Raw genomic sequence first — 23,649 nt, 5'->3', positions numbered from 1 at the left:
GAGATTTCTGTGTCGTGTTTCTCTGCGTTTGGGTGGACAAACCTTAAAAAGCATGAAACCAAGTTTATAGTGGAGCATTTAGCAGCTAAAATGCCTGATATTTCCCTCAAAAGCAGGAGACCAAAGCAGAGCTAAAAATGAATAATCAGACTTAATTCATGAGGTGGTCAGAAACACGATTCCACATGGATGCTAATGTTGCTCCGTAACTGCTGGATGTGTAAATAGCATCTGTTTGAACACAAGTTTTCCATATGAGTACTATGTTCACCGCTTTTTTCTGCTGCCCCAACGTGGCCAATAAAATCAGCTGTTGCAGGTTTGAAGTTGAAATACTGTTTTATAATTTTAATCATATGCTGAAATGAATATTTTTTTTGTGTGTGTTTTGAAGTTGAGTGTGCCCTGGTAAAGTGTAAAGTCCTGTGGTTTCTACACAGATGCTTGAAACTTGAACGTGAATTTGAGCTTGTTGGACTAAACAATGCTCGCCGCTGTCACTGAGCTGTGACAGAACGGAATAAAACCTGAAACTGAATCACTACGAACCCTCTGACAGCTTTTGTTCTTCTCCTCTGCAGTGAAGAGGTCACTCATGTGGTGTCAGAGGACAGCCAGGCTTCAGCCCTGTGGAAGTGGCTAAAGGAGCGAGCCCCGAACAATCTCCCCGACATGCATGTGCTGGACGTCAGCTGGTTCACCGACAGCATGAGGGAGGGGAGGCCTGTTGCCGTGGAGACCAAGCACCTCATTCAGGTCTGTGTGTGTCACAAATCAGGCTGAAATACAGTATGTAGATAGATATAGGACATAGGGTCAGCACTAGATGGCACTACGAACCAAACAGGAAGCTTTTCACTGAGTATGTCCCCACAAAAGCAATGACATGCAAATGCAGTATTTGAGGAAGTATAACTTAATACTCCTCCATGCAGGAAATGCATATTCTGAAGGTATTTCTAGGTATGTGAGCCTCTTTCTCTAAGTGCAAATCTATAATGTCAACCCCCTGAGAGGGAGCTCTTACAAAGAGGACATCTCTAACTTCCCTCTGTTTTTTCTTATATTACCACATTTCAACTCACTGATAGCAGCAGAAACATCCCCCATATTGCGTGGGAGTGTCAAATAAACCCATCAGCTGGACATCACAGCTGAGAGCGGCCCACGAACTAAAACACACACACACACGGAAACACACATATTTCCCCTTGTGAATGGCACAATGAGGGCTTGGCGGCATATGGATCCAAAATAAAGAAATATGTTGTCTTCTGTTCCTCCCACAGTGGAGAGGAGGGAAAAACACTCAAACACTGAAGTCGCGTTTGCCAAGCTCCCTCTAGGTTTTCTCCTCATAGCCTGTGACGGCGTTAACGGTCACGATGACATTCGCCGTGTTTGTGCCTTCCTGTGAAACATCCCCAGAAAATGCGTTTGCCTTGTTCTAGCATTGTTTCCACATGGCCACGTGAGTGTGGCGCATCAGCTTCAAGTTGGCTGCATCATTAAGTGACGAGGCTAATGATGCCATGCTGACATTTATTGACCCATCTCCCCAGGTAACCACAGGCCCACTCCTCTTCTCTTTTCGTGGTGCGAACGAGGTAACGCGCGGTGGCATTTATGTGAGCGCCGCTTGCAGTAGATTGTTTTTATGAGTCATAAATCCATTTAAGGAGCCACCATGTAGGGATGAAATATTCCCCAAACACGCTACTTCTTGGCCACTTTTGCCTGCGGCTCTTCTTGATAGTATGGAAATGCAATGTGTTTTACGATCAAAAATATTCCTCAGCAAGTCAGGGAGGAATTTTAAGTATCAAAGTCCATTGAAATGTAATCTTTGTATTTATAATGTAACACTGCTTCACGGCTCGCAGAGAGGCTGTTTAGCCTGTTAAAGTGGAGAGGTGGGAAGATGTAGGAATACGCTGCTTGAAAGGAAGGAAAACAGAGGTGATTGGGATTCAGAGTCTGTATCTGGCTTATGAACATGTGTCTGCCTTCACTCTCCTGCGAGGATGTTTGTGGGTTAGTGTGTAGGTGCGGCCTCCCTTAAGAGGTGGAGCCTCTGTGACCTTTGCCCTGCTGAGTGGCCTGAGAGCATTTCGCTAACCCACCTGAGTGCACTTCTCCGCCTGCATGACAGGCATTTACATGGAGGCAGGAACAGGCCTGGAGTGTCTCTATGGTTTCCAGGAGGGTGCATGAGTGGGCGAAGTCCTGCAACGCTCACTGTACCTCTTTATCTCAGCAGATGGTGTGTGGAGGAATAAAGCTGCAGTGTGGAGACTGCACACGTTAGCTTAGTTACATTTAAGCCACACAGCAAAGGTGGAGAGGACACTGGAGAGAAGGCCAGGAGGGGATACGCTGCCTCCGAGATCAGTCTGAGAGCTTTAGCTTCCACAGAGTTATAGGCCTGTATAATAACCGAGCCCAGATGGGGAAAACCAACCTCTGCATGCTGATGCACAGACGTTTGTCTCCATGGACCCACAATCCCATATTGGATTAAACAAACTGCAGCTGAGGTGGAAAAGTGATGGAGAACCCCCTGTTGTATTTAGAGGGAGTGCACTTAGGGAGTTTGTAAGACAGTTTTACTTTTGATTGGCAGAAAAATTGTGCCATGAAATATATTCAAAGTTATTCTTTTTTTTTTGAGAACAGGAAAGGCTCCTGGCAGAGAATAAATGATGAACATTTTTTGAATCCCTTACTGATTGATTCAGCCCAGCAGTGTGAGAGGTAGTAGCTCTTTTCATTATCTTTTTGAGACACTCCTGTTCCTTCTGCAGCAACAGTCCCAGTCAACACGGTGTGGTAACAATCTCTCCATCATCCTCCCTCTCCTCTTCCTCCCCTCTCTGTAACATTCTGCCACCCAATACATGGGTGATTTTATGGACACAACTTCCCTTTTGTGATGTCTAATTGTCTGCAAGAATATTAATATTACATTGGTAATCCTTTTGACATGTATATTACAAATGGGGAACCATTTCTTCATAGAATGAAAAGGCAATTTACAGGAGGCAAATTGGATGATGGCAAGCAGATTTGTAATGCCATGGGTTAGGTAGTGTAATGGATTTGGATGCCACCAGACTGTGAGATGAGTGTCATTAGCCTGTTGCCCTGGAGACACACAGTCATAAAAATAACTTCTCCAAGGCAAATGGCTACATTTTTATGTAATTCAATTTGAACTCCTGCCTCTGTGCTACTCAGGAATAGCCTTGCACACATTCAGAAGTTAAGATGATATATGACTGTACTGTATATGCATGTGTGTGTTCATTGGTCCCTGGTTATTTTTGTACATAGGACACAGAGCCAACATTGCCAGAAGGTGCGACACCCACCGCTGCGGCCACTGTTTCTCAATATGCCTGCCAGAGACGGACAACCACAGAAAACAATAACAAGATTTTCACAGTAAGAAGCTGTTATTTAACCTCACTCTGGATACAACTGCACATTTACCCACCAGTGGCTGTCACTCTGACTTTGCCATGCAAAAAACCCCCCCATAATCTGTTCTGCTCTAATTGGATGGCTGGCTTGCTTCACTCACCAGCGCTCTGACACAACTCTCCCCAAAATACATTAACCTGCAAATGAGTAGCATCTGCGGCACGTTGGAGGTGCAACAGCTGACATGCCCACGATCCCTGGCACGGGGGATGGCACGGACACGCCCTGAGGCGCCGCGCGCTACGCCAAGATGGGCGGCGGACGTGACACTCCTCACAAGCAATGATGGATCTGTCCCTCTGCCATCTGGCGGGCAGTGTGGGAGGGAGGGGCGGCGCGGTGGCTGAGGGAGGGACGCGGAGGTTCCCACACAGGATGGGGAAGTGGTTCATCGGCTGATCGGCTTAGGTGTCGATCAGCGTGGAGAAAAAGGGAAATGATGCATTCCGATAATGGCAGAGTCGCTGCAGGTGCACAATGAGCAACCGGTCAAAACATGGGAACAAAGCAGGGTCAACATAGAGTCGATGCTTCAACCCAAACAATGAACCACTGCCTAATGAAGCATTGTGAATAGTGCTGAAAAGAATAGTTGAGCTACAGAAATTAAACAATGTCTTTGATAACTGATTAATCATTTAGCAAGCAACAATCCCAAACTGTGGCCTTTTCCAGGTTCACAAATGTGAGCCTTTGCTGCCTTTCTCTCCTTATTGAAAATCTTTGTAAATCTAATTGCTTTGGAGTTTGGAATGCTGGAAGGAAATGTCGCTGTGGGCTCAAACAATGGAAATTATGATGAACATTTTTCACTTTTCATTATAGAGGCTAAACAATTAATCTAGAAAATAATGAATCAGAAAATAATTGGCAGATTAATTCATAATGGAAACAGTAATTACTTGTAAGTTTAATGGCACCACTGTGACCAAATGGAACATTTCTAATCTTGCTAAAAGAAGAAGTAAAGAATATCTGCAAAGACACATATTGATGTACTCTTTTTGGTTTTTTGTGAGCTGTCTGGGTGCCATATTTTGCACAGAACGCGAAATCAGAGGTCTGGAATATGCAATATCACAGTGAAATGACTGGCAAACCTATGTGTGTGTTTGTGTGGGAGTGCGGAGACCCGCTGATGAGTTTCTGTAAGACCTATTAAGCACAGCTTACCGAGGGCCTGTGAGGCATCTGTTTCATAATGACTTTCTACCTGCCAGTGACGCTGGATGTACGTAATAGATGCACACACGTGTACCGAAATTCACCGCATGTGCTCGCGTTCATGCGTTGTCCACGTGGAGAGACACGTACAGACACCAACACTCTCACCTGGGGAGGGCTGCTGTTCAATGTCTTATCCCCTGTTTCTTTCCACAGCATTAACTCCATAATTAGTAATCCCACTCAATTTGCCTATCCCCATGATTAACTCATTATCCCCACATACAGCCACATCAAAGAAGACTTCCTGATTAGGGAGAAAGGTTGCTCTAGATGTGGTCTTCTGAAATCCACAGGTGAAACTCTCCACAGAGGCAGATAAAATGCAGTTACTTGAAATATTTCAGTCACGTAGAAATAAAAAAAAAAAAGTCTTGCCTTGCTCTTTGACCATAAGACATAACTGCTAGACACAGGATATGATCTACTATATACAGTACTGAGCAATGCAGTGTTAATGAGGGGCAAGCTATTGATCCACAACAGTAAAGCTATCCTTGATCTGCCTGCTGTCTGCTTGATGGCAAGGCACATTAATGACGTAATCCTTGTGAATACATGTTCATTGACAAAGCCTATGAGATGACTGAGATATTTTAAAATGTGTATATGTGCGTGATGTCTGTCTTTATCTTTCTATTTATTATTGTGGGTATGCGCTGATAATGTCCAATGTCCATTTCAATGGCAAATCTTAACCGATATGGACAAAAAAGTTATTCTTTGGAAAAAAGACTTTTTGATTTTTGCAGATTTGCTGGTTCTCAGTAATTAAGGGTGTGGAGCATTTGTTTGTCATTCAGATTTTATGCTGTAGATACACTGCAGTTATACTGGCATTAGTTGTTTGGTGTCCTTGCCGTCAAATCGCAGTGTTGGAACAAGGCCAAATATGGATTGCTGCCGCTCCTTCGTTAGCGCTGTCAATAACATCTGCTTTTAAAAGTTCATTCTCACTCAACAGCAAATCAGATGCCAGTTGACAGCGCTGCACATTAGATTGGATTCAACTTTATAGTCATTGCACATAAAACATGGACTGAGACAACGAAATGCAGTTTAGCATCTGACCAGAAGTGCAAAAAGCAGTAAAGTGCAGAGTAATGGGCATATGCATAGGGATGCATAAAAAAACAGTGAGGGGTGTATTTGAGATTGCTAAGATAAGTACAGCATGTGGAGCAGTTACAGGAGGCAATTGCAGATATAAATGGAAATATACAGTGCAGGTGTAAGAAAGAGTAATGCTAATAGTTGGACATGAATATGTTGTGAACACTGCACTGTACACTGCAGTGATGAGCGATGTCAGAAGAGAAACACGTCTAAAAGCATTGGCGATAAACACTGTGACACAATACACACCCCAACAATGTAATGCCTTTTATAACGGGAAGGATGTTTATATGTAGCAAAAACTCACAACAAACCCACATTGTTAAACACCCCCACTCTGACCGACAGAATCATACTCAGTTACTGTTGAGCTGCCATGCAGCTCCATTATTGTCTGACTCCTTTCAGGCTGCTCATCTATCTCAGACATACAATAGTATAGTCAGTATATGGCCAAACAACATCTTTCTGCTACATGTCCTGCTGTGTGTCATGGCTAGTCCGCGCTGCTGTCACCCAGCAACAGCAACCACGAGTTTGTCTTCACGTGGCGTCTTGAGGGTTTTTTTTTTTTATCAGTTACTTGGTTATAATTATATTATTTGCTGGTGCTATTCCCCTCTGAGCCCGTGGTGGCATGTTGTCAACATCCAGCGTCTTTAGGCAACTACCTCTGATGTGGATGATGTCATTACCGAACGCTGGGCGCTGCGAGCAGCCAGAATATGCAATGACGAACCACAGCTGTGCCAAACTACAGCTAAACTAGCCGACCGCCGGCTCAGAGGGGAATAGCACCAGCATATCATAACAAAATATTGAAATATGAACGGGTTTCGCCGCAGATTATGCGTTATATAGAGGCTGCGCATGGATGCCCCGAGTACTCGCATTATACGGATATACGCGCCGCTCCTCTGGGGCTAATTTCTTCAAAATGACTCCAAATGCCACCAAAGTTGTCTGGGTGAGTAAATGGTCGTATTTAATGCTAGAAATAAGGTCCAGGTTGTAAAAAACAAAAGTTATCCTTTAATGTCATAAGCTAACGTTAGCTGAATAATGTCAGCACATCCTTTGTATCGCCTTGGGAACCATGCAGCTATAAACTGGGGTAGCTGGCTGGCTTTAGCATGAATTCAAGGATTTCATCAATAGTAAAGAGCTTTTCTTTCACCATTTAACACAAATTCTGCTAACGTTAGTCTAAAATCAATTTTTTTAATTGCACATTTTGACATTTTGAATACATAATTATACATTTTGCCTTGAATGTGTGCAGTGTGTCTTTTGGTCTAAATTCAGTCACAATTCAATGTTATTTAACAAAGAAGCAGAAATAACAGTAATGATTATCATTAATTTAGGTGTGACTCATATTTTAGGAGCACCTCAATAAACTGTCTAAAACTGGTGGTGTAGTGCAACATTACTGTATTGTTAAAAAAAGTTTTAAAAAGGAGAAAAAACTGGGACAGGCTGAATGGGCAGAATGAATACAAATCTGCTAAAATATCAATACGATACAAAACTTCTTTAACAGGAGACCTTAAACTGTCCACAACCGTCATTTAATCAGTCTTATTATCTTTCCCGTGATAAGAAATGTATTTATCTGGAGCAGAAACAGCTCATGCTAGCATGCTAACAAAACAATGCTGGCTAACACAGCTAGCTTTACACTGAAAAGCAGCTGCTCCGTTTTGCGGTTTCAGAAAGCCAAAAGTAACATAGCCTCAACCTTAGGTAGTGCAGTTCATTCGAGGATGGTAATTCGATCATAGCTGCCTGTAACAAACACCGTTTCCCAGAAGCCTTAGACCACCACAGGGTAAACATCACAAGCTGCGCAGAATGAGGCAAGTCAGCGAGTCAGTTGGTGTATAAAGAGAAGTGGATGCGACACTGCCACTGAGCCTTGCTGCCAATTTGTCCCAGTGGTCTCTCAGAGTGCTACAAACAGAATAATCCCCCGCAGTCCAACAGACATTTTGCCCATAGACCACTATAATAAAAGACATATCTGCTAAACCTTTGAAGAGACACCTCCAACCACAAACAAAGTCAACTATCACGCTTTGTGTTATGAATTTCTAAAACCATGAAGATTTCATATTTGTAAAACTTTCCCAGAAAAGTTAGTGAGTAAAACGTGTGATGTTGTCTCACCTTAAGGACTACGAGCGTGCAGGTGGAGCCAGATGGAGAAACGCTAATGTGCATGTGCAAGAGGCTGCACAAAGCAAAGGCAAACCTGCTCAGTGACTAATTCCCAGTCAAGTGAATGGGTGCCACTTCTTATAACACATCCATGGCTGAGTGTCCATGGCTTCTTCAGACATGGCTGCAATAATAGCAGAATGGAGGTGGCTGAACGATCTAAACATGCTTTAGTAGATACTACTACTACAACAGCTAGACAGGAAGTGGCATTGGGAGTCTGTCTCTGTAGTAACTTTAAAAGAAGACAGCTGCAACATGTGGGAAAAAAAACTAGACTAGACTAGATGGCAAGATTGATACCACTGAGGAGGTGATTTGCTTCATTCTAATGCTCACTAAGTAACTTGTACAGTATCTTGTTTGTTAGGGTCACTGCACCCAGCTGGTCTTCTGTTTGTCAAGAAAAGGTGTGTTTGACCAACTAACCCGATGTGTTTGACAATGATGCAGTGCGGCGATGCAGACACTCAGAGCCTTTAAAATGACGTGCATGCACGTGGACGTGGTTGCATGTGCACGGCCGTGGTTCTGAGCACACCTCAGCGGGTATGCGTAGAGGCATCCATTAGACAGACAGAGGAAGTGTCGGAGGAAACAACCTGCGAAAGACACCAGGAAGGAGGGGAGGAGAGGAGCATCCGGGGCCAGCAGGGTGTGCTGGTGAAGGAGGAGGAAGTAGGTGGTGCAGAGCAGCGTAAGGATCAGGAAGAGAGGATGAGCATCATCTCAGCAACAGCACCCCAGTGAGGTGTCAATCACGCGCTGGCAGCAAGCGGCCCTTCATTCCACAGCCATGCACTATTGATTTATTCATCCCTGCTTCCTCACACTCGTTCACTCCTGTAGCACTTCTCCCTGCCCTTTTGTTATGCCCCCCTCCCCCGTTTGCCCATTCTTCCTGCGCTCTCTTTCACTCTTGTTGTCTCTTGCTGTCTTGCTCTTGCTGTGACTGGGAAATCCACACCGTCTCTGTGCGCACACACACACACGAGTCAAGCCTACACGCTCTCCCTTTTTATCTGCTTAGCCACGAGTCTTCTGCTGTCATAATTTCACCATAAGCCAGACGTACGCCGACACAAAAATTGATTTGTGTCTTGGCTGATTGACGTGCAGCATCGGGTGCCTCTTCTTTGATGGCAGCGCACGTACACACACATGTATGCACACACAAACCAGCGTATACATGCGCACGCACGGTTTGCCAGTCTAATGAGGAGAGTGAAAGAAAAGAGAAAAAGGCGCAGAGAGAAAAGGCTGAACATCCTGAATTTGCTTCCCTTCAGCACAAGGCCTCCAATGTATTGATAGGAGCAACACCACGGATGAGGAGATGGGTGGAGGGGGTATGAGAGCACTGAACCATGAATGCATCAGATTGATTTCCTCCATCCCTCACTGGAGTAACATTCACAACTTAAAGCGCCAACAAACAAAAAGCTATATGGATTAGAAATGGGTCAAACAGTGCTTGTTCAGTTCTTGTTTGGATTAAGGTTTTTATTGCTTCCATTACATTATCTAATTCGATTTCACATTAAAATGCCGTCAACTTCCCACTGAAGGCATTTGTAGGAACAAAAGTTAAACTCCTTTTCCTCATCTGAGGTCAACCTTTAAATTACATGAAGGAAAAAAATCAATCCAGAATTATGTCTACTACTTCATTCATTAGATATAGGACAGATAAAATCCATCTCCTAGCTGTTAATGGTGTTAAAACTCTTCTCAGTGGGTTCTCTGACCTCCTTTCATGGTTTCTTTTTGTGCATGCAGAGAGGCGTGCTGCTGTGCGAACATGACTCGCAGGCATGTCCGTGATATCCAGTGGTGGGGGGTAAATCGGCGCGCTATATCAACGTCCCTGCGCACTAAGTCCCCCTACCAGCCCGAACTCCTCATTAATTAGATGAACGCATATACGGTGCGGGGTGGGCCTCTGAGCCTGCCGCGCTGACTCCATGCAGCTGCTAAGACAACATGACAGTTGACAGACTGGCTGGAGAAAGTGTGTGTGTCTGTGTGTCACGTCTTAAAAACCAGCTTTCCTACAGGTGAGATAATTTTAATTGGGTGTTCTGCTTGAGTGTGATTTTGCAACAACAAGCAGTAATGCAATTATACCGCCCGCTAATATCAAGAAAATACCATCGAACTTACATCATCGTTTTGCTCGCAGGAGTTACACCTGCAGTAACAATTACTAGCCAGTTGGGGGCAGCACAAGAAGCTGTAAGCATGATACTGACCTGGCTGACATTAACAATTTACACATCCAGCAGACAGCAGAGCGACTTAACATTCATTTGGTGTAACTTACTAAGTCCAGGGTTCACTCTCTTTGTAGTTCTGCTTTGGTTTCCACCAACTCCTAAGGCTCATCTGACTTTTAAGCGGCTAAATGCTCCACAGTAGATGTACAAATAATGACCGAATGGGTTTACACCACCTCTTGTGTTTGCTTTTAATGTTATAGCGCAGTGGTCCCGAACCTTTTCTGTACCATGGCCCAGTTTAATGTCTGACAATATTTTCATGGCCCAGTCTAAAGGTTTAGCAGATAAAAACAAAATAAAATGATAAGATCGGCATTAAAAACTGTGGTATTTTCTCTTTAATAATAATAATAACAATAATAATGAACGTAAATCCACTTTTTAACCTGTTTTTCAAATTATGTGAAAAAACAAAATAATGGAAATTATTTTTTCTTTCTGTGCGGCCCAGTACCAAATGACCCACCGCCCACTAGTGGGCCGCAGCCCACGGGTTGGGGATCAATGTTATAGCCCATCCACAGCCGATCTTTTATTTCTTTCTCGCTACACAAGCAGCATCACACACAATGCTGTTATTTTGATTGACAGTTGCTGATATGCAAAAGTGTGTTTTGCAATAACTGGATTTTACACATACCAGTTATGTGCACCCCTGAATATAGTCTTGTTTAGCTTTAATTTTTGAAGGACATAAGCTAAATTGCTTGGAAAATTAGTGTGTGGCCTGCACTTGTGGTTCTCTGTCAGTTTCTTCACTGCAGAGAAGTTAGTTTCAGCCATAGTGTAACTGATACATCAAGTCCAAGCGTTTGCGGTACATGGACTGCATGTGGACGACCTGGCTGAATCTCTGCTCAGTGGGATATGTTGTTGGGAAAGCAGAAGAAGAAGCGTGGTCTTTTCCCAAAGAGCTGTATAATGCTGGGAATATTTGACTCTTATCGTGCCCCAGCCAGAGGTGCTGAACGTAGCCTGAGAAGGTGGTGCTGGATAGAGGGCTCACATTCCGTCACGTTAGCCTGAAAAGGCTGCACCATCCGAATGGAAGCATTGAAGCTAAGCTCCAGCATATTAGTTCACCAAACACACAAACCTCTGCTTGTTTCCTGTTTTGCTAGCTGCTGTTCACAGGTTAGCAAGTGGTATTGTAGGAGTAATTCAGCCGTATGTACATGTTCAAACTGGGAACCGATTCTAAACCCATCATTGGTTTGACATTGGAATTGAACCCCGGTCTTATGTGTGAGGGTCATGTGTGTGCTCCACCACTACCCCGCCCGCTGCCCTCCGCCGTCCGCCCTTAAAGGGACATTTTTTTGCCTTTTAAATTACACTTGTTCTTCGCTACCATCACCATCACCATCGCCACAGCTGGCACTGCACCTACGTACATGTGTACACTTTTCAGGGGTAGGCAAGGCAAATGATCACACTGACCTGCTATCCTCCAGTGGATCAGTGGGTCTGTTACATGCTTTGACATGAGACTGGACTGGTAACTCTCTTCATCAACAGCACCAAGCAATATAAAATGTCCTGTCAGCATTTCCCATGCATCATCATGAAGCATTATCTTGCACACTGCAGATATATTGGACACAGTCAGTGGATAAAACAGAGAAAAATCAACTAACCAACACGTTGGCTCTTACTCGCTGTGTCCCCGGCTTAAATGGATGCGTCGGGCTTCAGTATAAGTTTTCTGACAAAACCCATCTGTTTGTGTATAAAAGTTTAAGAACAGTGCTCTGAAAAATGTCTACTGCAAACCTGTGTTTTCTCTGGAAGCTCAGCATTTCTCCTCATGCAACTTTTCAACCAAAAACAGAACCGCTTTGAAAACAGTGAAACCTAGCCTGCAAAATACCGAATATGCAGCTTATTTTGATTTCACGGAGCTCATTGTCCCCATAAGAAATGTGTTGAGCTGCAGAACAAGACATTCTCATACTGCTACATGCTGCACTGTGGACCTTTACCTTGTGCTTAATATTAGTGAGGTTCCTGAAACAAGTATAGCCAAAACACATCGATACAAACTACTTGTCACACACTCTGCACACTAAACACTTGCACAACACAAGTGTGCCCTATCACCTATCCAATTACAAGCTTGCTTCTCCTATTTGTCGCATGCTGTGAAGGGAGCCCAGCTGCGCGTGTGCGTGTGTGTGCTTGTGTGTTTGCTGGGATATAAAGAGTTGCTCCCTTTCCATGTGCTGTGGTAAACGGGTCAGTGCGTCTCCTGGGTGAGCTGAACTAAAGTCTGCTGCTCACTGACCTGAGGCTGCATGTCTGCACAGGACCGCGGGTGGTGCAGTGACCTCAGATCGCGGCTTGGCTAGAGGAGAGGAGGGGGGAAGCACGGGTATGGCCGAGTCTGTCCTGAGCTCTGGTCACGCTGGGCTGCGTCAAGTCCGGGTTCTGGATTTAGAATTCTTCAGCTTGAGTCCCTGTGGGGACTTTGAGTATCTGTCCTTCAGGCACTGTGCACTGGCAGACTGTTTTTATCAGCTGCATGACATTTCACTGATATGGATTTCTATTATTGTCTTCTTCGACATAACTGATTCATGCATTACAGAAAGGGCAGAGCGGAAGCATGCAAGAGTTAGCATAATACGAAATGCTGACCCAAATGTCATGAGGTATTACCGCTTAATTTCTGAGCTCCTTGTGCTACCTAAGGTTTTAGAGAAGACATTGCACAGATATACTCCAACAGACACTCTTCTCTGATGGCGAACAGCTCTGAAACCCTGTCCCCCCACACCAGCGTTGGACTTTAATCATGGGTTGAATACGTCAATTTTGCTTATGCCTGCAGCTGAGAAAACTCTCTTTTTTTCATTCTTCTCTGTCTTTTTTTATGTGTATGAATGAGGGCAACACGATGAATGCCTTCCAGGAGCGACTCAAAGTGTGCAGTGTTGTCCCACCTCTTACTAGGATCACCTCAGATTTTCTAAAATGGCAAAAGCACGATGGTTCAAATTGAACTGATCATCTGTGTTGATTGGTGTCATTTCATTCAGCTCATTTTGTTTGACCCTCTGAGTATTTAGACATGCATTATGTGCTGCACGAAAAAACATCACATTCACATGTGTTTAGTCATTATTTGTCAGTGCTGTTGTTGCATAGAAATAGACAGATGACAGAATAACAGATATAATATTCCCCATCGAAACACAAAGCTTGAATAAAGACAGCAGAAAACAGTAGAAGGATTTGGTTCGCCGTAATACAAGACAAATGACAAGACAGCAGCTTCTTCTTTGAAACTGATAATAAAATCTGTGGGTTCGAAAACAATTTTGGAGGAGGCGTACAGAGTAATAACACACCAAATTAAAACTGCGGTGCAACAGCACATCAACAATTGGAAAAAAGACAATGCAATCATCTCGTTTTGCTCATTTAAAGAAACACATAAAACACAAAATGCGTGGGGGTTTTAGGCAAGAAGAGCACTCTGAGGATTTCCATGCATGCCTGTTATGTTATGTGTGTCTATAAGTAAGTGAAGTGTGATAATTATATAAAGTCATGTGTTTTTTTCTTTCAAATATTGTTTTTCTGAACATTAATGTCTTTTTTTGTTTCGAAGCTGATGGCTGGATGGGGAGAAGGGGAACAACCTTACACCTGGCACTTTATTTCAGAGAATTTGCTCCACTTGCTTCAATAAAAACTAGCACCATTCTTCAGGAACGTGCTGTGGGATGGGAGTTCTCATATTATTCTGCACAAAACCCACCTGCAGCTCTTTATTCCTCGCTGCACCGTGCGGCTCCATCTCAGACACACTCAGACAGGAATCCTATTTGAAATGTTTTGTCACAGCCCACATGAAAACATTACCTGTTTAGCTAATGAATGGCTACACTGATGATCCAGCTCTCCTGTGGTGACATGTTTTCCTCCACTCGGTTCTGCAACAGTAGCTCATCACTTCAGCAGCAGCACAAACCGTGAAGCGGTCCAAATGAACGTGGTGCCAAATGTTCAGCTGCACGCCAGTATTAGAGAGTGTGACAGTGAAGTTTCCTGAAGTGCTTTTTCTCACTTCATTCTCTTGAAGTGCAATTACAATCATTTTTATGTTCCTCTAATAAACATCAGTTAGTCAGATATCTAGAAAATGGCAGAGTGGCAGGAGACTTCAGTGAAGTGGACAGTAAGGCTTTGGACCAAGGAATGACTGAGTAGGGTTTGGTGAAGATAGCGCCACCATGTGGCCAATTACAAAGCACTTTTTCCTGGAATCTTTGTTCAAACACACACACATCTTAACATATCGTTCAGAATTCTTTCTACTTCCACAGATTTTCCAAAATTTTGAATTTGTTTTCAATTTGAAAACAATATGTTAGCATTGTCGTTGTGAGCATTAGCTTATTTTGGTATAAATTTCTATCATCATGTCATGATTAGTGAATGCATTGTGAAATTACAGTTAAATTTAGAGGACTTAAAATATCCTCTCAGAGCAATTGTAAAATTGTAATAGTGATATTAACTTTTGGCCACCTTGGAACAGTGGAAACAAGCTATGTGACATTGAAATATCACCTTATTAACTGGTTACAAAACCTTTGTGTATAATAAAAAGCCGTGCCTGGAAACAGTGAGGGTGAATCAAAACTGCAAAATTACACCCAAGTTATGTAAAACCAAAACAATGAGCTGAAAGACAGTAAAATGCTCCATACAGCTGTGGGGGACTGTAGGGAATGTTGTTTCGTAGCTACAAGCATATAGCCTTTCACCTCTATGTAGTCATTCAATGCATTATATTACCTTAATATATTGATTATAGCTGCTTTAAATAAGCTTAAATGAACCATTGTGTGTAAAAGTGGTATAGTATCGGACTTCCGGTGGGACAGGCGAGCAGCATGGACGCATAAGTTAGGAGCTCCCGTACGCTAACACTATAACTCCACAAGAATTCGAGACCTAGACGCCGAGGAAATTAAAAACTGAGAGTATGAGTGGAGCGTCAACAAGAGCTAAGAATAAAAACAACCCGGCCATCCAAGTTAAAGAGAGAAATCGAGAGATTAATGAGAGCAAGCCAGCACCACAAGCTAGCAAGCCAACAACGCCGCAAGTTAGCAAGCTAACGACGCCGCAAGCTGATAACGCAACAACACCGCAAGCTGTCAAGCCGACAACACCGCAAGTTAGCATGGCTTCCTTTCAAAGCAGCTTAGACGGCATTAGCAAACAGATTCAAACCCTGCAAAACGAATTGAAGACGGACCTAAAAACATTCAAAGACGAAATTACGGCGCAAATGAAAGACGAACTAACAGAACTTAAAGCAGACATTGATCAGAAGTTTGCCAAAATAACCACGGAAATTGGAGAACAGGATGAAAAGATAAATGCTGCTCTGACACGCACGGAGGAGATAGAGTCATGGAGTCACGAAGCAAACAGTGCAATGCAGGTAATATTTCAAGAGCAGAAAATCCTGGTGGACAAACTTGACAATTTAGAATCGAGGTCCAGAAGAAACAACTTGCGTGTTTATGGCATTCAAGAGGAGGCAGAGTCTAAGAGTGACTCCGTCGCGCAGTTCATGGATAACTGGCTCCGTGAAGAATTCTCTATAAACTCAGACCTACAGATTCAGCGTGCCCACCGAGCCCTGGCTCCAAAACCGAAACCTGGTCAGCCTCCCAGATCGATTGTCATCACTTTCCAACAGTTTATTGTAAAGGAGATGATCTTGAAAAAAGCGTGGGAGAAAAAAACAATTACCCTCGGAGCAAACAGGATATATTTTGATCATGACTATTCAGAGAGGATGCTACAACAACGCAAAGCGTATTCTAGCATTAAAAAGATTTTGAAGAGAGAGAGCATCCGATTCCAGACTCCCCTCAACAAGATGCGAATCCACTGGGTCAGCGGGGTGAAAACTTATAGCAGTGCGGCAGAGGCAGCCAACGACTTGCGGGGAAGAGGATACGACGTGGATAATACGGGGTCCGGCAGCGGGGGTGCGACGCTCGTTGAGAGGCTCCAGTCTACCGGGATCGCGACATGGAAACAAACCGGGAGTGGGCGCACCGCGGAGGCCAGTAAGCGCGCGCGAGGACGGCTGGAAGAATTTCAACTGAGGGGCAGTAACACAAGATAAATACATACAGCAGTATGTATGAGTCAAGACGGACATGAGAATTATATTACTTACTACTATAGCTGAGTTTATAGTTGTTGTTGATTTGGCTGGTTATAGTGAAATAGACTGTTGGCTTAAGGGAGTTTAAGGGAGACTGTAACAGCTGCAAGGACTGGTATGGGAAAATTAATCCTATTTGGGTTAAATCTCATTACTGGATGGGGGCCCTTTTTTGATGGAAGGTTTACCCCCTCAAACCTAAAAGAGAGTCAACAGAAGAGGAGGGTTGTTGACATCTCTTTATGGAGGTCACATTTTCTTTTGTACATAGTTCAAATAAGTTACAAACAGTTACTGAAAGTATTGAGAGTTCATGAATGTTTAACTGAGAGCTTGTTGATGCATTTTCACGAGGTTAATACAACAAAAGTGATTTATGGAAACCAAAGAAGCAATTAAGATTCTCTCTTTGAATGTTAATGGCCTGGGAAACCCAGTCAAAAGAGCTAAAATAATGACCAAGCTCAAAAAAGAAAAGACGCAAATAAACTTTCTTCAGGAAACTCATCTTACGAAAGCAGAACATGAGAAATTAAAGAAATTTGGTTTCAAGAACACCTATTACAGCTCACATTCGAATGCTAGGAAAAGAGGAGTAGCAATACTCATGTCTAACACAATTAAATTTGAGTGCATTAAGGAAATAAAAGACAAAGAAGGAACCTATATTATTGTAAAAGGGAAAATAGACCAAATAATGATAACAATGGTAAATATATATGCCCCACCTGAGAGTAATAAAGTTTTTTTAAGTCTCTATTCGACATCATTGCACTAGAGGCGGAGGGCATATGTATATGTGGGGGAGATCTTAATGTGTTAATGGACCACGGTTTGGACACAACTAGTCTTAAGATAAGTAAAAAATCTATTACAAAACTGGTCAGGAATACATGGGGGGAGATGGGGTTTTTTGACGTATGGAGAGATCTTCATCCAATGCGGAGGGATTTTAGTCATTACTCACTATCACATTCGGTTTACTCCAGGATTGATTATTTCTTTATGCAGACAGTAAATAGACACATAATACAAGATTGTTGGATTGGTGTGGCAGATGTGTCCGACCATAGTGCCATATATTTGAAGATACACTTGAACAGTAGACAGAAGGATACAATATGGAGGTTGAATGTGGGGATATTAAACAATAAATCGGTGGTTGAACAAATCAGGGCCGACATACGGACCTACTTGGAGGAAAACGATAATGGGGAAACAGATCCTGCTATACTATGGGATGCTTTAAAAGCGGTGATAAGGGGAAAACTGATTGCAATTACTAGTAATCACAAAAGAGAAAGAATAAAACAATATAAAAATTATATAGAGGAATTGAGAGATTTGGAACAGAAGCATAAGAGAAAAATTGACCCACAAGTTAACAAACGACTGAATGAGGTGAGAAAGGAAATTAACAATCTACTCCAACATGAAGTAGAAATAAAAGCAAGATACTTAAAACAAAATTATTATGAATCAGGTCCCAAAGCAATGAAATTGTTAGCACGACGCTTACGGAAACAACAAGCAGAAACCACAGTCAATAAAATCTTTGACCCAAAAACGAATAAACCCAAATATAAGCCAAAAGAAATTGAAAATATTTTTAGAGAATATTACAAAGAACTCTATTCTGAGTCACCAGCTTCGAATCAGAAAGAAATTATAACTTTCCTTGACTCCCTGGACCTACCTTCAATAGGCACAAAACAAAATGAACAGATAACAGCAAAGATAACAATTAATGAAATCCGGAAAGCTATTGGCAAATTAAAATCAAATAAGGCACCTGGTAGTGACGGATTCACTTCAGAGTGGTACAAAAAGTTTAGTGAAGAACTAACACCACTACTCCATAGGACTTTCAACTGGGTTATGAGTGAGGGCAGGATCCCTCCCTCCTGGACTGAAGCAATTATTACAATCCTCCCTAAACCCCTAAAAGACAAGAACTATTGCCAAAATTATAGACCGATATCAGTATTGAATGTTGATTACAAAATGTACACTTCAATTATATCAAATAGACTCCAAAATTTTGTACCAGACCTGATAGACGAAGATCAATGTGGGTTTGTTAGGGATAGACAAACACAAGACAATATTAGAAGAACATTACATATTATACATAAAATACACAAAGATAATATACCAGCTGCTTTGATTAGTTTAGATGCAGAAAAAGCTTTTGATAGAGTCAATTGGGAATTTTTATATCTAACTTTGGAAAAATTTGGATTCAATAGTAAGTCAATTCAATGCATCAGGTCTATCTATAGCAGGCCCACAGCTAGGATTAAAGTCAATTGCTCTCTGTCAGGTAGATTTAGTTTGGAGAGAGGAACTAGGCAGGGCTGTTGCCTTAGTCCAACACTGTTTGCCTTATACATTGAGCCGTTGGCCCAGATGGTGAGACAAGACCCCTCAATAACTGGCATAGATATAAATCAACAAAAACATGTAATAGGGCTGTTTGCGGACGATATTATAATTTATTTAAAAAACCCACTTAATTCATTTCAGCAGCTTACACAAGCTCTAGAAACTTTTGGTTTATATTCAGGATACAAAGTGAATATACTTAAAACTCAAGTCCTCATGTTCAATTGTTCACCAAACCAACAACTCAAAGAGTGGCAAATAAATTGGGCTGCCAAATCAATCAAATATTTGGGCATAAACATAACTAAAGACCTTTCCAAATTATATAGAAGCAACTATGAACACATTGCTAAAAACATAAGGGAAGATATTGACAGATGGATTACATACCCAATGGGATTAATCGATAGGATCAATGTGGTAAAAATGAACATCTTGCCACGTTTACTGTATGTGTTCTTGTCTTTACCAGCACATGTACCAAAAGAACAGTTTCACAAATGGGATAAATGCATATCAAGATTTGTGTGGGGAGGTAAACGACCCAGAATACGTTATACCACCCTGCAATTACCTAAAGATAAAGGGGGAATGGCACTCCCAAATTTAAAAGAGTATTTTCATGCTGCGCAACTACGTAAATTAATTTGCTGGTGTGATGAAGGATATGTAGCTAGATGGAAAGATATTGAAATTTCTATTCATAAAAAACCAATTCAAACAACTATAGGGGAAACTGAATCTTCTACTTACATAAGAGGGGAACATAGCTTAAACCCAGTGATATCTTTTACTTTAGATATATGGTATTCCACAGTGAAACAATTAAAAATAGGTAAAGAAATCGGATTATTAAAATGGGTTGCTTATGATGACAAATTTGCACCGAGTAAATTTGATGAGACATTTAAACAATGGGCAAAAAAGAGAATTACAGCTATATGCACAACTTTAAAAAAAAATGAAATGAAAAGTTTTCAAGACCTAAAAAATGAACACAATCTAACTAATCAGGATTTATTTAGATACCTGCAATTAAGGGATTATTATATAAAACATATCAAAATAAATGAGGATAAAATTCATCCTATCGTTAAATTACTGGTTAAGGCATATAGTCATCCTATCCCAAAAGCAGTGTCTGTTTTATATGGCTGCTTAATGGAATCTAAAATGGAGTCGACATTATATGTTAAAACTAAGTGGGAACAGGAGCTGGGTGAGGAGATTCCAGAAGGGACATGGTGCGATCTATGGAAAGCACATCAAACTACGACTCAGTCACTGAGATGGAGAGAATTTAATTGGAAAAATTTAATTCGATATTTTGTTACACCTAGAATCAAAAGCAAACAGTTGAATACTCACCAGCCATGCTGGAGACTGTGTAATGACATAGATTCAGATCACACACACATTTTTTGGAATTGCACAAATATTCAGCCCTTCTGGGGGAATGTTCACTCAGTTCTCTGCAATGTGCTGGGATATATGATTCCTAAATCTTGCCTTGTTTTGTACTTTGGACATTTGGATGGATCAGTGCATATAGGAGACCAATATCTGATTAAGATTCTCTTGGTGGCTGGGAAGAAGGCCATTACTAAAAACTGGCTCAAGACTGAACCCCCTGGTAACAAACAATGGATGTCAATCATAGACGACATATTGGTGATGGAACATTTCACATACAAGTTGAAAGTGAAAGAACACTTGTTTGTTAAAAGATGGAGGAAATGGTTATTATATAAGGAGAGACTAGATCTTACATAACTGTATACAGGCTCTGCTCTTAATGATTGTATTTTCTGTTTGTTTGGTTGATTTTGTTGTTGTTGTTTGTTATTTGATTTTTTCATTCTCCATTATCTAGAGGAGATTGTATTACAATGTATTGTTAACAAAAACAAATAAATAAAAATTGTAAAAAAAAAAAAAAAAAAAAAAGTGGTATAGTATCACTGATTCCATGATTCAGACTTGCATCTGAATGGAGAGATGAGAGATTTGGAGAGAGAAAGCCATGGCTGCTGCCCAGGGGAGCCCGTTGTGAACAAGTGGAAAATGACAGGTTCCTGTCTGGTGTTCACCAGCCTCTAATGTCTCTGTGCAGTCAGCCAGAAGAAAAGCAACATGCAGCATGTCTTTCTGTACAGTGACAGGGACAGGGACAGGGACAGAGAGTGATACAGGAAGAAGGAAGGGACTGGAGGGAGTGCTGGTTTCGTGCATGGGTCAGTGCATCTCACATGTGAATGAACACCTGATACATCTTTGCTTGGTCTCACTTTCTTTCCTGAGTTTTCCCTTTAACGGCTTGAAGAAGAAGTGATTCTGTGCAAAAGGCCAACTTGATATTGCTTATTATACAGTGTCTTACTGGTGGAAATTACTATCTTTTCCATCTTTGCTCCTCCGTTATTCTTCTTTCTCCTTTAACCTTTTCTTGCCCGCCTCTCCCTCTAGGATGCTTTTGAAGTGCTGGCGGAGAGCTATGAATTCAACGAGATCGAGGGTCCGTGCCTGGCCTTCAGGAGAGCTGCATCTGTCCTGAAGAGTCTGCCCTGGCCGGTGAGGTGCCTGGACGCCATTCACGACCTGCCCTGCCTGGGGGAGCACACTAAGGCGGTCATAGACGTAAGGCCCAGAGTCTGCACACAGAGTCTACTCAGCTGACAGCCAATCCATCTGTGTTATGTGCTGACAATGTTGTCATGAAACAACAGCGTTTAATTTGGGCAGCCACAGTAAAATGGGTAGGACAGCAAACATTATGCTCAATTTTCATCCTCCGGATTCGATTTCCTGACAACACAGCTTGTGAACACAAAGTTTTGAGGATGTGACTCTCAGATGTTCAAACTAAGAGAGTTTTCCAATCAGTCTGTGTGTGCAAATAATAAATAATGCAATGTTTACTGTGATGGATTACCTCTCTCGCCACAAAACTTTCAGGTCTCTGGAACTTGATTTTCATACTGTTGCAAAATGATCCAAAAATCAGTGGCTGCCTTGACGGGAGAAAGTCAATCTAAACAGTTTGGAGAACGGATTGGAAAATGATCAGCTGTGATACAGAGCACATGTGACGTGATGAAAGAACAGTCAAACCTAACAGGATGGTTGTTTAAAGTAGCAAAGCATGAGCATCACTGATCTTTATTAAGTGCAACATAGCTACCTCCAGTATTAAGTGGTAACATGGACCGCGTGGCAGTGGCAGTTTATGGCACAGTAAGAACCATTGGTATGCATGTTTATGTCAGATTTTGCAGACAGGTTTTGATGTTGGTGGGTGTCACAAATTAGTTTATGTCACCTCAAGATATGACGCGTTATTTGGCATTTTGATATTCGGTTTCTTGCTCTTTCACCAAGGTAGGCAGTGATGCACAACAAATACAAGCGTCACAGTGAAATGTGTCAAAACATATGAAAATGTCCATAGAAACATATTCCACTTCTCCTCTCGTCAAAACGTGTTCATTATGTTGTACACCAGCAATTTCCAGCCTTTTTTTAAATTGACAATACTCTTGCAGGCTGGCTGACAGAGAAGGTTGGGAGTTGATATAAAGATGGATAATTATTATTCAGTGTTTGGCGAATTATACTGTTTCTTGGTGGCCTGGAAGCAAATGTTCCATGGCTGGTCTGTGTCCCAGGGGCTTGGAACGATCACCACTTCATCAGTAAATTACTAAACAGTAAGTCTGTTGATATTCTGTACTTTTTTATATCAACAAATCCCACGAAAAAGGCTAAAAGTAAGAATTAATTGATTCTGCCTGATTTATTTATTCCTCTGTGGCACAGAGCTCCATTATTGTCCGTAAACTTTTGAAAACACATCAATGAGCCATGCTGTTGCACTGGGTGACATGTTCCTTCATTACCATGAGCATGGGCACTGTAGTTTATTTTAGGGTCAATCCCACATACCTGGCACTGCTGATGTAAATGCTTACTAATGCAAATGTGGATTAATTCGCTGCTGAAAATAGTCCCTAACAAATGCACTGCTCAGTCCTGTTTGAAGATGGTTTGTTAAAAACCACAGTGCCCAGCTGTCGGGGGAATTATTGAACAAAAACAAAGAAATGTATTTCTGACTTGTTTTGAAAGATTTATGTCCTCATTCAGACCCTATGGGAGCAGGGCCGAGTGCCACAGTCCACATAGAGAAGTCAGAAAGTATTATGATTAAGGTCTTTTCAATGAAAAATATACAAAAATATACAAAACACAGGCCTCTTCTCTCAACACTACTGTATAAGGAGGAGAGACAGCACATTAAGCCGTGCTGGGGAGAAACTATGGGTGTTTGGAACAGACTGACAAGCACCATCATCACCCACCAGATTTCTAACAGCAATCATCAGCTGACATATCGTGAGCATTTAACCTTTTGATGTTATGAGAGATGAAAGAAAATAAGCTGCTGTCCTCTGCGAGGGAGCAAGATACACACTTGTCTTCACTGCGTGGAGTGTGTGTACACTTTCTGGTGGAGTATCCCATCAAACTGTTTGCAGATTGTTTTAGTTTTAGCTGTCAAGAAGAATATTGCTGCATCTGTCTTCCTCTAACAATACCAATCTGCGCAAATATGCTCTCTGGAGGTGACACCAAAGTGGAATTTCATCTTGCACAACACATTTGCTGCAATAAGTTATTGAAGGTTAAAAAAAAGTGCAGTCTTTCAACAAGATATCAAAAATAGTTTTGAAATTTCAAGTCCTT

General features: G+C 41.9%; 1 protein-coding gene across 1 annotated transcript in view; it reads left to right on the top strand.

Annotated features, from left to right (window-relative positions):
• Positions 1–23,649, top strand: part of dntt (deoxynucleotidyltransferase, terminal) — an 84,294-nt gene that overhangs the window by 4,875 nt on the left and 55,770 nt on the right. Inside the window, exons 2-4 of the mRNA XM_041947386.1 lie at positions 582–756; positions 3,334–3,444; positions 21,373–21,543. Of these exons, the coding sequence (XP_041803320.1) occupies positions 582–756; positions 3,334–3,444; positions 21,373–21,543 (457 nt within the window). The remainder of the gene's footprint in view (positions 1–581; positions 757–3,333; positions 3,445–21,372; positions 21,544–23,649) is intronic.

This window comes from Chelmon rostratus, chromosome 11, assembly GCF_017976325.1.
Source record: "Chelmon rostratus isolate fCheRos1 chromosome 11, fCheRos1.pri, whole genome shotgun sequence".
NCBI classification, from domain to species: domain Eukaryota; kingdom Metazoa; phylum Chordata; class Actinopteri; order Chaetodontiformes; family Chaetodontidae; genus Chelmon; species Chelmon rostratus.
The sequence above is the reverse complement of the archived record's forward strand: the minus strand, read 5'-3'. Positions and strand labels throughout refer to the sequence as shown.